General features: G+C 45.4%; 2 protein-coding genes across 2 annotated transcripts in view; one reads left to right on the top strand and one right to left on the bottom strand.

Annotated features, from left to right (window-relative positions):
* Nucleotides 1–52: 52 nt before the first annotated feature.
* LOC118936805 (protein NLRC5-like) lies at nucleotides 53–9,709 on the top strand. Its single transcript, XM_036934162.1, has 6 exons — nucleotides 53–315; nucleotides 563–817; nucleotides 8,028–8,369; nucleotides 8,468–8,737; nucleotides 9,221–9,304; nucleotides 9,432–9,709. Exons 1-6 carry the CDS (start codon nucleotides 53–55, stop codon nucleotides 9,493–9,495), a joined length of 1,278 nt encoding a protein of 425 aa, XP_036790057.1. The 3' UTR covers nucleotides 9,496–9,709.
* A 3,112-nt stretch (nucleotides 9,710–12,821) lies between these two features.
* LOC110514786 overlaps nucleotides 12,822–14,327 on the bottom strand; it is a 71,707-nt gene continuing 70,201 nt past the window's right edge. Inside the window, exon 32 of the mRNA XM_036934161.1 lies at nucleotides 12,822–14,295. Coding sequence (XP_036790056.1) covers nucleotides 14,229–14,295 — 67 coding nt within the window. The 3' untranslated portion in view covers nucleotides 12,822–14,228. The remainder of the gene's footprint in view (nucleotides 14,296–14,327) is intronic.

Genomic DNA, 14,327 nt, shown 5'->3' with positions numbered 1-14,327 from the left:
TAGAAATAGTAACTTCATTCATGTGTTTTTCTTCATATTTCTGACAGCCTGTATGTTCCAACCTCCTAGACTAAACTCAGAAACTTTGCAGCAGCTGACTGTAGTTGTGTATGAAGCTCAGGACAAGGAGTTGACTCAGTGGTTCCTAGAGAAGGTTGGTGGAGACCTGACCTCCTGCAGGATGGACTGGGAAGTGCTTCTCTCTCTGCTGCAGCATTCAACCCACAACATCACTGTGGACCTCAGGAAGAACAGGCTTCTAGAGAAGAACATCTCAGATCTTCTCCCCTTTCTGGGAAGGGTTACTCTCAAGAGGTGGTTGAACTTCTTTCTCTGTTCAGACTTTCTAGAAATAATAAAATAACTATTTCTATCCAGTGACATGTTGTTCTGAGTTTTCCTCTGTAATATCATTAGGGTTTTATTCAAGAGGTGGGAGACCTTTTTTCAATATTTATAGTCTTTAATTATTAATGTTCTATCCAGCCAGTTGTTATTATGTGAGTTATCCTTTATAAAGCCTTGACATAACCACAACAATCCTTTCTCCATGTTTGTTCAGGTCCAGTTCCAGCTTTGTAAAGTCCACCATCAGACAGATCTATGACAGAGCCAGTGAATGTGTGTCCAGTTTGTTGAGTTCTTCAGACCATTGGATCAACCTGAACAGCAGAGAGCTGGACAGAGTGGACTGTACCGCTCTGTGTTTTACCCTGCAGCACAGCCACCAAGTCAAAGTCAACCTGCTGTGGACCTCCATACCACCGGGGGAGATAGAGAGCATCCTGCCTCTTCTGGACAGAGTCTCTCAACTCAGGTTTAGTTGGCACTCTTTGACCCTGCTAGAATGGATATAACTATGAGGCTTTCCACTTCCTGATTGATTTAACCTCTAATTTCACCTCTAAACCTAACCTTAGTGTAATGTACTAACCTTAAAACCTCTTAGGGATCCCCTGCAATCCCCTACGGCTAGAATCCCGATTTCCCGATCTCGATTTGACAACATCCTGTAAATTGCGGAGTGCGAAATTCAAAAAACACTAACTTCATAATATTAAACCTTCATGACATGTGTCTTACATCATTTAAAATATACACTTCTTGTTAATCCAGCCGCTGTGTCAGATTTCAAATAGGCTTTACAGCGAAAATTCTGACGACACACAAAAGCAATACATTCATTTTCAATCCAAGCAGAGCCATCACGAAAGTCAGAAATAGCGATAAAATGTATCACTTACCTTTGAAGATCTTCAGCTGGTTGCAATCATACGATTCCCAGAAACATCACAAATGGTCCTTTTGTTCGATAAAGTCCTTCTTTATATCCAAAAGAAGTCTGTTTAGCTGGCGCGCTTAACTCAGTAATCAACCGGTTTCTCTCGTTGAAAAATGCAGACAAAGAAGTTCTAAAAGCTACCAGCAAACTTCGTTGAAACAAGTCAAACAACGTGTCTATATCACCCTCAGGTTGTCTAAAATGTAAATAAATTATCATATTTCATACGGAAAGGTGTAGCGGATGCTCTAACTGGTGGCAGTGAAGTCAGTTAGCAGCAATTAGCAGTTTAATATAAATCAAAATATGGGCACAAAAACCTGACGTGCACCAGAATGAACGTGCAACAAGCACTACATAAAGCAATCACACACAATGACATAAAACAGAGGAATAAATACAGTGTGATTGGGAATGTAAACCAGGTGTGCAGGGAAAAAGACAAAACAAATGGATAATAAAAAAATGGAGCGGCGAAAGCCGATGACGTTGACGCCGAACGCTGCCTGAACAAGGAGAGGAGTTGACTTTGGTGGCCCTTGACGCGTGACTCCAGCGGCACGCTCACACCGGCCTCGGGGATAACCCGGAGGGCGAGGCGCAGGGAGATCCGGCCGATGACGATGGATCTCCCGTAGAAGTTCAGGGTCCAACACATCTGCCACCAGCACCCAGCACCTCTCCTCTGGACCCCTCCCACTCCACGAGGTACTAAAGGCCCCTCACCCGACGCCTCGAATCCAGGATAGAACGGACAGAGTACGCCGGAGCCCCATGGATGTCCAGATGGGGTGGAGGAACCTCCCACACCTCAAACTCCTGGAGCGGGCCAGCCACCACCGGCCTGAGGAGAGACACATGGAACGAGGGGTTAATACAGTAATCGGGGGGAAGATGTAACCTATAACAAACCACGTTCACACTCCTAAGGACTTTAAATGGCCCCACAAACCGCGGACCCAGCTTCCGGCAGGGCAGGCGGAGGGGCAGATTTCGGGTCAAGAGCCAGACCCGGTCCCACGGTGTGACCACCGGGGCCTCACTGCGGTGACGTGACCATGGGCGGCTTCCCCTGTCTCCTCTGCTCGTCTGAACCAATCGTCCACCTCGGGAGCCTCGGTCTGACTCTGATGCCACGGTGCCAGAACCGGCTGGTACCCCAATACACATTGAAAGGGGGAGAGGTTAGTGGAGGAGTGGCGGAGCGAGTTCTGCGCCATCTCTGCCCAGGGCACAAACGCCACCCACTCCCCCTGACCGGTCCTGGCAATAGGACCGCATGAACCTGCCCACATCCTGGTTCACTCTTTCCACCTGCCCATTACTCTCAGGGTGAAAACCTGAGGTGAGACTAATCGAGACCCCCAGACGTTCCATGAACGCCCTCCAGACTCTCGAAGTGAACTGGGGACCTCGATCAGACGTTATATCCTCAGGCACCCGTAGTGCCGGAAGACGTTTGTAAACAGGGCCTCCACAGTCTGTAGAGCCGTAGGTATCCCGGGCAGAGGGAGGAGATGACAGGACTTAGAGAAACGATCCACAACGACCAGGATCATGGTGGTTCCCTGTGAGGGAGGAAGATCCGTCAAAAAATCCACAGATGTGACCAAGGCTGTTGTGGAATGGGTAAGGGATGTAGCTTACCTCTGGGCAGGTGTCTAGGAGCCTTACACTGGGCGAAGTGTAGGAGCCTTACACTGCCAAGCAGCAGGAAACAAAAACCCTCACATCCTTTGCCAAGGTGGGCCACCAGTACTTCCCAGTTAGACAGCGCACCATCCGACCGATCCCCGGATGACCAGAGATGGGTGACTTGTGGGCCCAGATCAACTGGTCCCGGACAGCAGACGGAACGTACAGACGCCCGACGGGACACTGGGGGGGAGCGGGCTCTGTACGCAATGCCTGCTCAATGTCCACGTCCAGCTCCCAGATGACCGGCACAACCAAGCAGGAAGCCTGGAGTATGGGAGTCTGATTTATGGACCGCTCCTCTGCGTCATACAGTCGGGACAGTGCGTCTGCCTTAACATTCTGGGAACCTGGTCTGTAGGACAGGGTAAAGAACATGGCCCACCTTGCCTGATGAGGATTCAGTCTCCTCGCTGCCCGGATGTGCTCCAGGTTGCGGTGGTCAGTCCAGATGAGGAAAGGGTGTTTAGCCCCCTCAAGCCAATGTCTCCATGCCTTCAAAGCTTTAACTACAGCACACAACTCCGGGTCCCCCACATCATAGTTTCGCTCCGCCGGGCTGAGCTTCTTCGAGAAGAAAGCACAGGGGCAGAGCTTCGATGGCATGCCCGAATGCTGAGAGAGCACTCCTCCTATCCCAGGCTCAGACGCGTTGATCTCCACTATGAACTCCAAAGAGGGATCCGGATGGGCCAGCATGGAAGCCGAGGTAAACAGAGCCCGTAGTTGCCCAAAAGCTCTGTCCGCCTCAACCGAACACTGCAGCCGTACATGACCCCCCTTCGGTAGTGAGGTAATGGGAGCAGCCACCTGGCCAAAATCCTGGATAAATCTCCAGTAGTAATTGGCAAACACTAAACATCGATGCACCTCCTTTACCGTGTTGGGAGTCGGCTAATTACGCACGGTTGAAATGCGGTCCCTTAGGAAGTAGACTGCTTGCTGAAAGAACAGGCATTTCTCAGCCTTGACAGACAGGTCATGCTCCAATGGTCGTCCAAGTACCCTGCACACCAAGGACACATGCTCGGCACGTGTAGCGGAGTATATTAGAATGTCATCGATATACACCACTACACCCTGCCCGTGCAGGTCCCTGTCTCGTCTACAAAGGATTTGAAGACTGATGGAGCAGTCATCAACCCATACGGCATGACGAGGTACCCATAATGCCCTGAGGTGGTACTAAATGCCGTCTTCCACTCGTCTCCCTCCTGGATACGCACCAGGTTGTACACGCTCCTGAGATCCAGTTTAGTGAAAAAGTGCGCCCCGTGCATTGACTCAATCGCCATGGTAACTGTAACTGTATCTCACAGTGATTTTGAGACCTCGATAATCAATGCACGGACGCAGACCTCCATCCATAAACTGGAGGAGAAGGGTGAAGTGGGGGACCAAATATACCAGACGCAGGGATTCAGATACATACATATTTTTACAATTACAGGTTTTAACAGATCTGACAAACTTTCTAATCTCGAAAGAATATGTACAGTGGAGAGAACAAGTAGTTGATACACTGCCGATTTTATAGATTTTCCTACTTACAAAGCATGTAGAGGTCTGTAATCTTTATCATAAGTACACTTCAACTGTGAGAGACGGAATCTAAAACAAAAATCCAGAAAATCACATTGTATGATTTTTAAATAATGAATTTGCATTTTATTGCATGACATAAGTATTGATAAGTATTCATAAGTATTTGATCACCAACTAGTAAGAATTCCAGCTCTCACAGACCTGTTAGTTTATCTTTAAGAAACCCTCCTGTTCTCCACTCATTACCTGTATTAACTGAACCTGTTTGAACTCGTTACCTGCATAAAAGACACCTGTCCACACACTCAATCAAACAGACTCCAACTTCTCCTCAATGGCCAAGACCAGAGAGCTGTGTAAGGACATCAGGGATAAAATTATAGACCTGCACAAGGCTGGGATGGGCTACAGGACAGTAGGCAAGCAGCTTGGTGAGAAGGCAACAACTGTTGGCGCAATTATTAGAAAATTGAAGAAGTTCAAGATGACGGTCAATCACCCTCGGTCTTGGGCTCCATGCAAGATCTCACCTCGTGGGGTATCAATGATCATGAGTGAGGGATGAGGGTGAGGGATCAGCCCAGAACTACACGGCAGGACCTGGTCAATGACCTGAAGAGAGCTGGGACCACGTTCTCAAAGAAAACCATTAGTAACACACTACGCCGTCATCGGTTGAAATCCTGCAGCGCACGCAAGGTCACCTTGCTCAAGCCAGTGCATGTCCAGGCCCGTCTGAAGTTTGCCAATGACCATCTGGATGATCCAGAGGAGGAATGGGAGGTCATGTGGTCTGATGAGACAAGAATAGAGCTTTTTGGTCTAAACTCCACTCGCCGTGTGTGGAGGAAGAAGAAGGATGAGTAGAATCCCAAGAACACCATCTCAACCGTGAAGCATGGAGGTGGAAACATCATTCTTTGGGGATGCTTTTCTGCAAAGGGGACAGGACGACTGCACCGTATTGTGGGGAGGATGGATGGGGCCATGTATTGCGAGATCTTGGCCAGCAACCTCCTTCCCTCAGTAAGAGCATTGAAGATGGGTCGTGGCTGGGTCTTCCAGCATGACAACGACCTGAAACACACAGCCAGGGCAACTAAGGAGTGGCTCCGTAAGAAGCATTTCAAGTTCCTGGAGTGGCCTAGCCAGTCGCCAGACCTGAACCCAATAGAAAATCTTTGGAGGGAGCTGAAAGTCCATATTGCCCAGCGACAGCCCCGAAACCTGAAGGATCTGGGGAAGGTCTGTATGGAGGAGTGGGCCAAAATCCCTGGTATAATGTGTGCAAACCTGGTCAAGAACTACAGGAAACATATGATATCTGTAATTGCAAACAAAGGTTTCTGTACCAAATATTAAGTTCTGCTTTTCTGATGTATCAAATACTTATGTCATGCAATAAAATGAAAATGAATTACTTAAAAATCACACGCTTTGTAAGTAGGAAAACCTGCAAAATCGTCAGTGTATCAAATACTTGTTCTGTATGTCTCCATAACCACCGTCTCCGCTTGCGGATACATGGGACTCCTGGGAAGAGCAGCGTCTACCAGGAGATCTATCGCACAATCGCCCCGTCGATGGAGTGGTAATTGAGTCGCCATCTCTTTACAGAAGGCGAGAGCCAAATCGGCATATTCGGGGGGAATGCGCACAGTGGAGATCTGATCTGGACTTTCCACTGTGGTAGCACCAACGGAAACCACTACACACCTCCCCGATCACTCTCGCGACCACCCTGTGAAGCCCTCTGTTGCCATGAAATGATGGGGTCATGACGAGCTATCCAGGGATTGCCCAGTACCACAGGAAACACAGGAGAGTCAATGAGAAAGAGACTGATTCTCTCCTCGTGCCTTCCCTGCGTCACCTAGGCCAGGGAGATAGTAGCTAGTAGCTTCCCTGATCTGCCCGGACTCCAATGATCGACTATCCAGAGCGTGTACTGGGACAGGTCTAACCACAGGAATAACAATAATAAGGACGAGTGCTGATAAAATTCCCAGCCGTGCCTGAATTGACGAGCGCCTAATGCGGCAAAAAAAATCAGGAAATCAAACAGGTACAAACAGTTGGTTAACAGAGGACTCTGGATGAGAGTGGTGCAGACTCACCTGGGGTGACGCCAAAGTGCCCTGCCTGCTGCCTCGACTCCCAAAGGGACCAACCCGGCACCTCTGCGGCCACAGATGGTGCACGTGAAGGCCCCTCCTCCAGCTCCTCCAGCCTCCCTATGCGCAGCCCCTCCCAGTTCCACCGAAGCGGTGGTGTTGGAAAGATGGAACCAACAGAGCCCTCTCTGGACGTCCGTGGGTGTCCAGCAGGTTATCCAACCGGATGGACAGATCCACCAGTTGGTCAAAGGTGATGCTGGCATCCCTGCAGGCCAACTCTCGTCTGACGTCCTCGCGCAGGCTGCATCGGTAATGGTCGATAAGGGCCCTGTCGTTCCATCCTGCTCCGGCAGCTAAGGTCTGGAATTCCAGGGCTCCGTCTCAGGTCGAAGCCGCTCTTCGAAGTGGTCCAACGCCGCGACTCCCCACACTCCAGAGCTCTCCCCGAGAGACATGAGACGAGTACTTCCCGAGGGAGCTGGGTGAATGGTGGCCAGGTACAGGTCCAGTTGTAATATGAACCCCTGGCACCGGTCTGCCGTCCCATCATACTCCCTGGGAAGGGAGAGATGCATGCCACTGGAACTGGATCCAGGAGGTAACGCCGGTTGCGTTGGTCGAGGCGCAGCGGATATGGCACCAAGATGTTGGATCAGTGTGATTGGGAATGTAAACCAGGTGTGCAGGGAAAAAGACAAAACAAATGGATAATAGAAAAATGGAGCAGAGATGGCTAGTAAGCCAGGGATATCGACCGCCAAACGGCGCCCGAACAAGGAGAGGTTCTTCGGTGGAAGTCGTGACAAAAGGACTGTGTTCAATATGAACGCCAAATTAGCGCGTCTCCTCCATTGCGCACAAAACCACTGATGTGACCCTTACAGTCATCACACTGTAAGTCAAAATTCCTATTCATTTTTCAAAATAATAGCCACAAAACCTTGAATAATGACAGTTGACAATTAGTGAAAGCTATATCAATTGGTGGACGGACATAGGAGATTTCTAAAGCTTTACAAAATAAAAGCCTGTGATTTAATGTTAATTTTTTCTGGTCGGATTTTCTTCAGATTTTCGCCTGCCATATCAGTTCTGATATACCCACAGACATTATTTTAACAGTTTTGGAAACTGTAGAGTGTTTTCTATCCAAATCCACCAATTGTATGCATATCCTAGCTTCTGAGTCTGAGAAACAGGAATCTTACTTTGGGCACGCCAGCTCTCCAAACTTCCGTATACTGCCCCCTAGCCCGAAGAGGTTTACCTCAGCTAGGGGTGGAATTGAAGGCATTCGCCTGGGAGTTGACCAGACTAACAGAGTTGTATTGTCTTTATCAGTGCTTTAATGTGTGGTGTTGTGTAAATAAGTCTCTCTCTCTCTGTAGTGTTGACAGGAGGTTACTGCTGAGTTTCCTCCAGTGCTGTGCTGCCTCTCAGTTCCAGCAGGGGGGACCATCATCACTACCAACAGCAGTATGGCTGCTCAGGTCTCTGCACTTCAGGCTGGACTTCTCCTGCTCCTCCTCTGTGGACCTGTCAGTTCAGGACCAGGAGAAGGCTCTGTGTCTGACCACTGACCACTGCAGGGCCATCCACTCTGTTCTGAAGCATAACCAACACGGCACCCAGCTGGTTCAGAACCAGGTCCAGCTCATCCTAAGAGACTGTGAGGTGGAGGACAGAGCACTGAGGGAGCTGCTTCCCATCCTGCATATTGTCAAGCTGAGGTTAGACACACAAAGGCAAACATTTGACCAACTAATTTATCAGTAGGAGTTAAACCTACTCTGTGTCATAATGTTGCCTCTCCTTCTTGTCCTCTCAGTCCCAGCAAAGCTCTGCTACTTCAGCTGCTGGACCTTGTGTGTGAGGGGATTGAAGAGGGGCTGCTGAGGCACGCAGAGTCCCTATGCAGAGCCCTGGATGGGGAGCTGGACCTCAGTGAGACCAGGCTGGACCTGAAGGCCTGTGGATCTCTGGCCCTGGTTCTGGAACACTCAGAGGGTCTGTCAAAACTGGACCTCAGCCACTGTCAACTCACAGACCACCAGCTACAGCCCCTGATCACACACCTGCATAAAGTACAAGTCCTCGAGTGAGTGGCTTTCACTGTGTGTGTGTGTGTGTGTGTGTGTGTGTGTGGACGTGTTTAACTATACTTTTGGGGACCAACTGGGGACATTTTGTTGGTCCCCACAAGGTCAAATGCTATTTCTAGGGGGTTTAGGATTAAGGTTAGTATTAGGGTTAAAATTAGGTAGAGGATTTGGATCTATGGTTAGGTTTAGGATCTAGGTTTAAGTTTTTAATTAAGGTACGGGTTAGGGTCTGAATTGTATGTACCCACAAGGTTATTTGTACAAGACTGTGTGTCTATCACTACATGATAAATGTCCGATCTCTCTCTCCCTGGCTCTCCCTCTCTCTGTGTGTCTCTCTCTTGCTCTTTCTCTCTTTCTCTCTTTCTCTCTCTCTCTCTCTCTCTCTCTCTCTGTGTGTGTGTGTCTATCACTACATGATAAATGTCCGATCTCTCTCTCCCTGGCTCTCTCTCTCTCTCTCTCTCTCTCTGTTGTAGCCTGAGCCACAATGACATCACTGATGCTCTGACTGACAGAATACTCCAACTGGTCTCTACCAACACTTCAATACACACCATACGGTAAGGGTGTGTGTGACGGTGAGCAGAGCATGTCTGTGTGAGATCATATGGGTGTGTATGTTGCTGGGGGCAACTATTAGAGAATAATAATAACATTAAAATAATAATGTTTTTTTTGTCTCTACAGACTCTTCAACAACAGAATCAGGAACAGAACCGCTTTCCTGACAGACGAGAGGTTTGAGATCTGATTAAACATCAGGTCTTCGTACAGGAAGAGGAAGAGGAAGATATGGATGTTAGGTCTTAGTCCAGGAAGAGGAAGAGATGGCTGTTAGGTCTTAGTCCAAATCAAAATAAAATGTTATTGGTCACATACACATGGTTACCAGATGTTATTGGTCACATACACATGGTTAGCAGATGTTATTGGTTACATACACATGGTTAGCAGATGTTATTGGTCACATACACATGGTTACCAGATGTTATTGGTCACATACACATGGTTAGCAGATGTTATTGGTTACATACACATGGTTACCAGATGTTATTGGTTAATACACATGGTTAGCAGATGTTATTGGTTAATACACATGGTTAGCAGATGTTATTGGTTAATACACATGGTTAGCAGATGTTATTGGTCACATACACATGGTTAGCAGATGTTATTGGTCACATACACATGGTTAGCAGATGTTATTGGTTAATACACATGGTTAGCAGATGTTATTGGTCACATACACATGGTTAGCAGATGTTATTGGTCACATACACATGGTTAGCAGATGTTATTGGTTAATACACATGGTTACCAGATGTTGTTGGTCACATACACGTGGTTAGCAGATGTTATTGGTCACATACACATGGTTAGCAGATGTTATTGGTCACATACACATGGTTAGCAGATGTTATTGGTCACATACACATGGTTACCAGATGTTATTGGTTACATACACATGGTTAGCAGATGTTATTGGTCACATACACATGGTTAGTAGATGTTATTGTGAGTGTAGCAAAATGCTTATGTTTCTAGATCTGACAGTGTATCAGTATCTAACAGGTAATATCTAACACTTCCACAATGAAACCTAATACACACAGTCTTATAAACGAATGGGATAAGAATATATAAGTATACAATATATGGATGAGCAGTGACAGAGCGGCTAAGATGCAATAGATAGTAAAGAATATATAGTAATATATTATTTTAAATAGATAGTGAAAGATACAGTATATGAGATGAGTAATGTGAGATTTGTAAACATTCTTAAAGTGGCATTATTAAAGTGACTTCTGTTCCATTTATTAAAGAGGCCAATGATATCAAGTCTGGAGGTAGGCAGCAGCCTCTCTGTGCTAGTGGTGGCTGTTTAACAATCTGATGGCCCTGACACAGGAGCTGTTTTTCAATTTCTCTGTCCCAGCTTTGATGCACCTGTACTGACCTCGCGTTCTTGATGATAGCAGGGTGAACAGGGAGTGGCTCGGGTGGGTATTGTCCTTGATGATCCCTTTTGCCTTCTTGTGACATCGGGTGGTGTAGGTGTCCTGGAGGGCAGGAAGTTGCCCCCGGTGATGCGTTGTGCAGACCGCACCACCCTCTGGAGAGCACTGCGGTTGCAGGCGGTGCAGTTGCTGTACCAGACGGTGATACAGCCTGACAGGATGCTCTCAATTGTGCACCTGTAAAAGTTAGTGAGGGTTTTCGGTGACAAGATAATTTTTTTCAGCCTCCTGAGGTTGAAACATACAGTGGGAGATATTCAAAGGTGATTCAAGTAATGCAGTAAAATGGTTCAGAATGTTTTAATGTTGGTTGCTTTAAGGTACGATGCTTGTAGACTGTGTTGGTTAGGTTTAACTTGTTGGTACTACCCATCCTGGGTCCGGGAGCATTGTCATCAATTGACACGAATTAGCATAATGCAACGGACATAAATATTACTAGAAAACGTTGGTTATAATCAATCCTCAAGGTGTTTTTCAAATATCTATTTGATAATATATCAACCGGGACTGGTGGCTTCTTAGTAGGAAAGAGAGAAACAATGGCCGCATTTGTCCTTTACGCACAAAACACTCTGCGAGACTTCAGCTGACGAATGATGCAATGTTGACGTTCAGGCTCATTTTTCTAAATAAAAGCCTGAAACAATTAGGGAAGCCATAGAAAAAGGAATCTGGTTGATACCTCATTCACTGCTCAATAGAACGCAGAGCTTCTAAATAAGAGTCCCTGCCGGATTGGATTTTTCTCCGGCTTTCGCCTGCAATATCAGTTCTGTTATACTCACAGACAATATTTTTACAGTTTTGGAAACTTTAGAGTGTTTTCTATCCTAAGCTGCCAATTATATGCATATTCTAGCATCTTGTCCTGACAAAATAGCCCGTTTACTTCGGGAACGTTATTTTTCCAAAAATTAAAATAGTGCCCCCTAGTTACAAGAGGTTAAAGGACAAGGCCTTAGGGTCTGTAGGATGTTGGTAATGACATGTTATAATGATGAAATGGTCTAATGTTAAAATGTAAAAAAATGTTGAATGTTTAGGAAGTAATGGGAAGAAAAGGTCTGAGTGGGATTATAATTGAGTAGGGAATGTTAATGTTTAGGAAGTAATGTTTTAAAAGTTAATGATAATGGAGTAATAATAAATATATAATATAATAATATATAATAATGCATATTGATAATGGAGTGTACTAAGGGTGCTGGCTTGCTTTGGGAATCCCCCGGTCAGAGCAGCCAGGAGGAGGCATCCTGTCAAGACGTCCTGCCTTGATGGTCATGATGGTCAATTTGCTACAAAGAAACCACTACTAAAGGACACCAATAAGAAGAAGAGACTTGCTTGGGCCAAGAAACACGGGCAATGGATATTAGACCGGTGGAAATCTGTCCATAGGGCTGATGAGTCCAAATCTGAGATGATTTGGTTCCAACCGCCGTGTCTTTATGAAACGCAGAGAAGGTAAACGGTGATCTCAGCATGTGTGGTTCCCACCATGAAGCATGGAGGTGGTGGTGTGGGGATGCTTTGCTGGTGACACTGTCTGTGATTTACTTAGAATTCAAGGCACACTTAACCAGCATGGCTACCACAGCATTCTACAGCGATACGCCATCCCATTTGGTTTGCGCTTATTGGGACTATCATTTGTATTTCAACAGGACAATGACCCAATCCACCTCCAGGCTGTTTAAGGACATTTTGACAAAGAAGGAAAGTGATGGAGTGCTGCATCAGATGACCTAGCCTCCACAATCACCTGAATTCAATTGGTTTGGGATGAGTTGGACCGCAGAGTGAAGGAAAAGCAGCCAACAAGTGCTCAGCATATGTGGGAACTTCTTCAAGACTGTTGGAAAAATCATTCCAGGTGAAGCTGGTTGAGAGAATGCCAAGAGTGTGCAAAGCTGTCATCAACAAACAACTGTTGAACACATTCACAGCAATCTGATCAAAACTGAAACTATAAATGTCACAAATTGACTGATCACAAATAAAGCATCAAGTATGACTAGCATAAAGCTTAAAGCACATGAATAAAACAAGTTCATTCCAATCATTTATTAAAAGAAACAAAATAATGTATGAATATTTAAAGTATTTACACACAAACTGGTAAATAAAACAACATGTTCTTATCCCTCACACATTCAGGAGTCAACTACTTTTATGATTCCATTTAAGCAGTGGTGGAAAAAGTACACAATTCTCAAGTAAAAGTAAAGATACCGTAATAGAAAATGACCCAGGAAAAGATACCGTAATAGAAAATGACCCAGGAAAAAGATACCGTAATAGAAAATGACCCAGGAAAAGATACCGTAATAGAAAATGACCCAGGAAAAGATACCGTAATAGAAAATGACCCAGGAAAAAGATACCGTAATAGAAAATGACCCAGGAAAAAGATACCGTAATAGAAAATGACCCAGGAAAAAGATACCGTAATAGAAAATGACCCAGGAAAAGATACCGTAATAGAAAATGACCCAGGAAAAGATACCGTAATAGAAAATGACCCAGGAAAAAGATACCGTAATAGAAAATGACCCAGGAAAAAGATACCGTAATAGAAAATGACCCAGGAAAAAGATACCGTAATAGAAAATGACCCAGGAAAAAGATACCGTAATAGAAAATGACCCAGGAAAAGATAAAAAAAAGTAAAGGTAAAGGTAAAGTAAAGGTCAAAAAGTATTTGCTTTAAAATAAAATACAGAATATAGAATAAATCCTTTCAAATTATATTAATTATATTATTTCCCAGAAGGCACAATTTTCTTGTCTTTTACATTTACGGAAAGCCCAGGGGACTCCTTCACTCAGACATCATTTACAAACTGAGTTTGTTTCGAGAGTCCATCAGATCAGAGGAAGTGGAGATGACCAGGGATGTTCACTTGATAAGAGCGTGAATTGGAGCATATTCCTGTCCTGCTAAGTATTCTAAATACTTTTGGGTGTCAGGGAAAATGGATGGAGTAAACTGTACATTATTTTCATTAGGAATGTAGTGAAGTAAAAGTAGTCAAAAATATAAATAGTAAAGTACAGATACCCCAAAAAACGGCATAAGTAGTACTTTTGTTTTTTTTTTAGTACCAAATGTTCGCGGACTCCCAATCAAGCCCGGTTGTGATACATAAGTAGTATTTTTACTTAAGTACGTCACACCACTGTGTCCACCAGAATATACAGTAAGACAAATGTTCAGATCAATCAGTGTGATTTTGAACCAGCCTTCTACATTGAACACATTATCCTGTTATTATAAATTATCTTCACCAGATGTCAAACCTCTTGTCTGTCAGGAAGGATCTTCTGTCCTGGATTCAGCCTTCTCTTCCTGGACTAAGACCTGCTGTTGTTTCACCAGATGTCAAACCTCTTGTCTGTCAGGAAGGATCTTCTGTCCTGGATTCAGCCTTCTCTTCCTGGACTAAGACCTGCTGTTGTTTCACCAGATCTCAAACCTCTTGTCTGTCAGGAAGGGTCTTCTGTCCTGGATTCTGTTGTTGAAGAGTCTATAGAACATGATTATTATGAATCATTATTA

Source organism: Oncorhynchus mykiss, chromosome 10 (genome assembly GCF_013265735.2).
Source record: "Oncorhynchus mykiss isolate Arlee chromosome 10, USDA_OmykA_1.1, whole genome shotgun sequence".
NCBI lineage: Eukaryota > Metazoa > Chordata > Actinopteri > Salmoniformes > Salmonidae > Oncorhynchus > Oncorhynchus mykiss.
This window is presented reverse-complemented; position numbering and strand designations above follow the sequence as displayed.

Bases quoted from the DNA above. Each gene is read 5' to 3' on its own strand.
- LOC118936805 (XM_036934162.1), top strand. From the start codon at position 53: ATGTTCCAACCTCCTAGACTAAACTCAGAAACTTTGCAGCAGCTGACT. The intron at 818-8,027 runs GTTTAGTTGGCA...CTCTCTCTGTAG, and splicing joins GACAGAGTCTCTCAACTCAG to TGTTGACAGGAGGTTACTGC. The intron at 8,370-8,467 runs GTTAGACACACA...TTGTCCTCTCAG, and splicing joins CTGCATATTGTCAAGCTGAG to TCCCAGCAAAGCTCTGCTAC.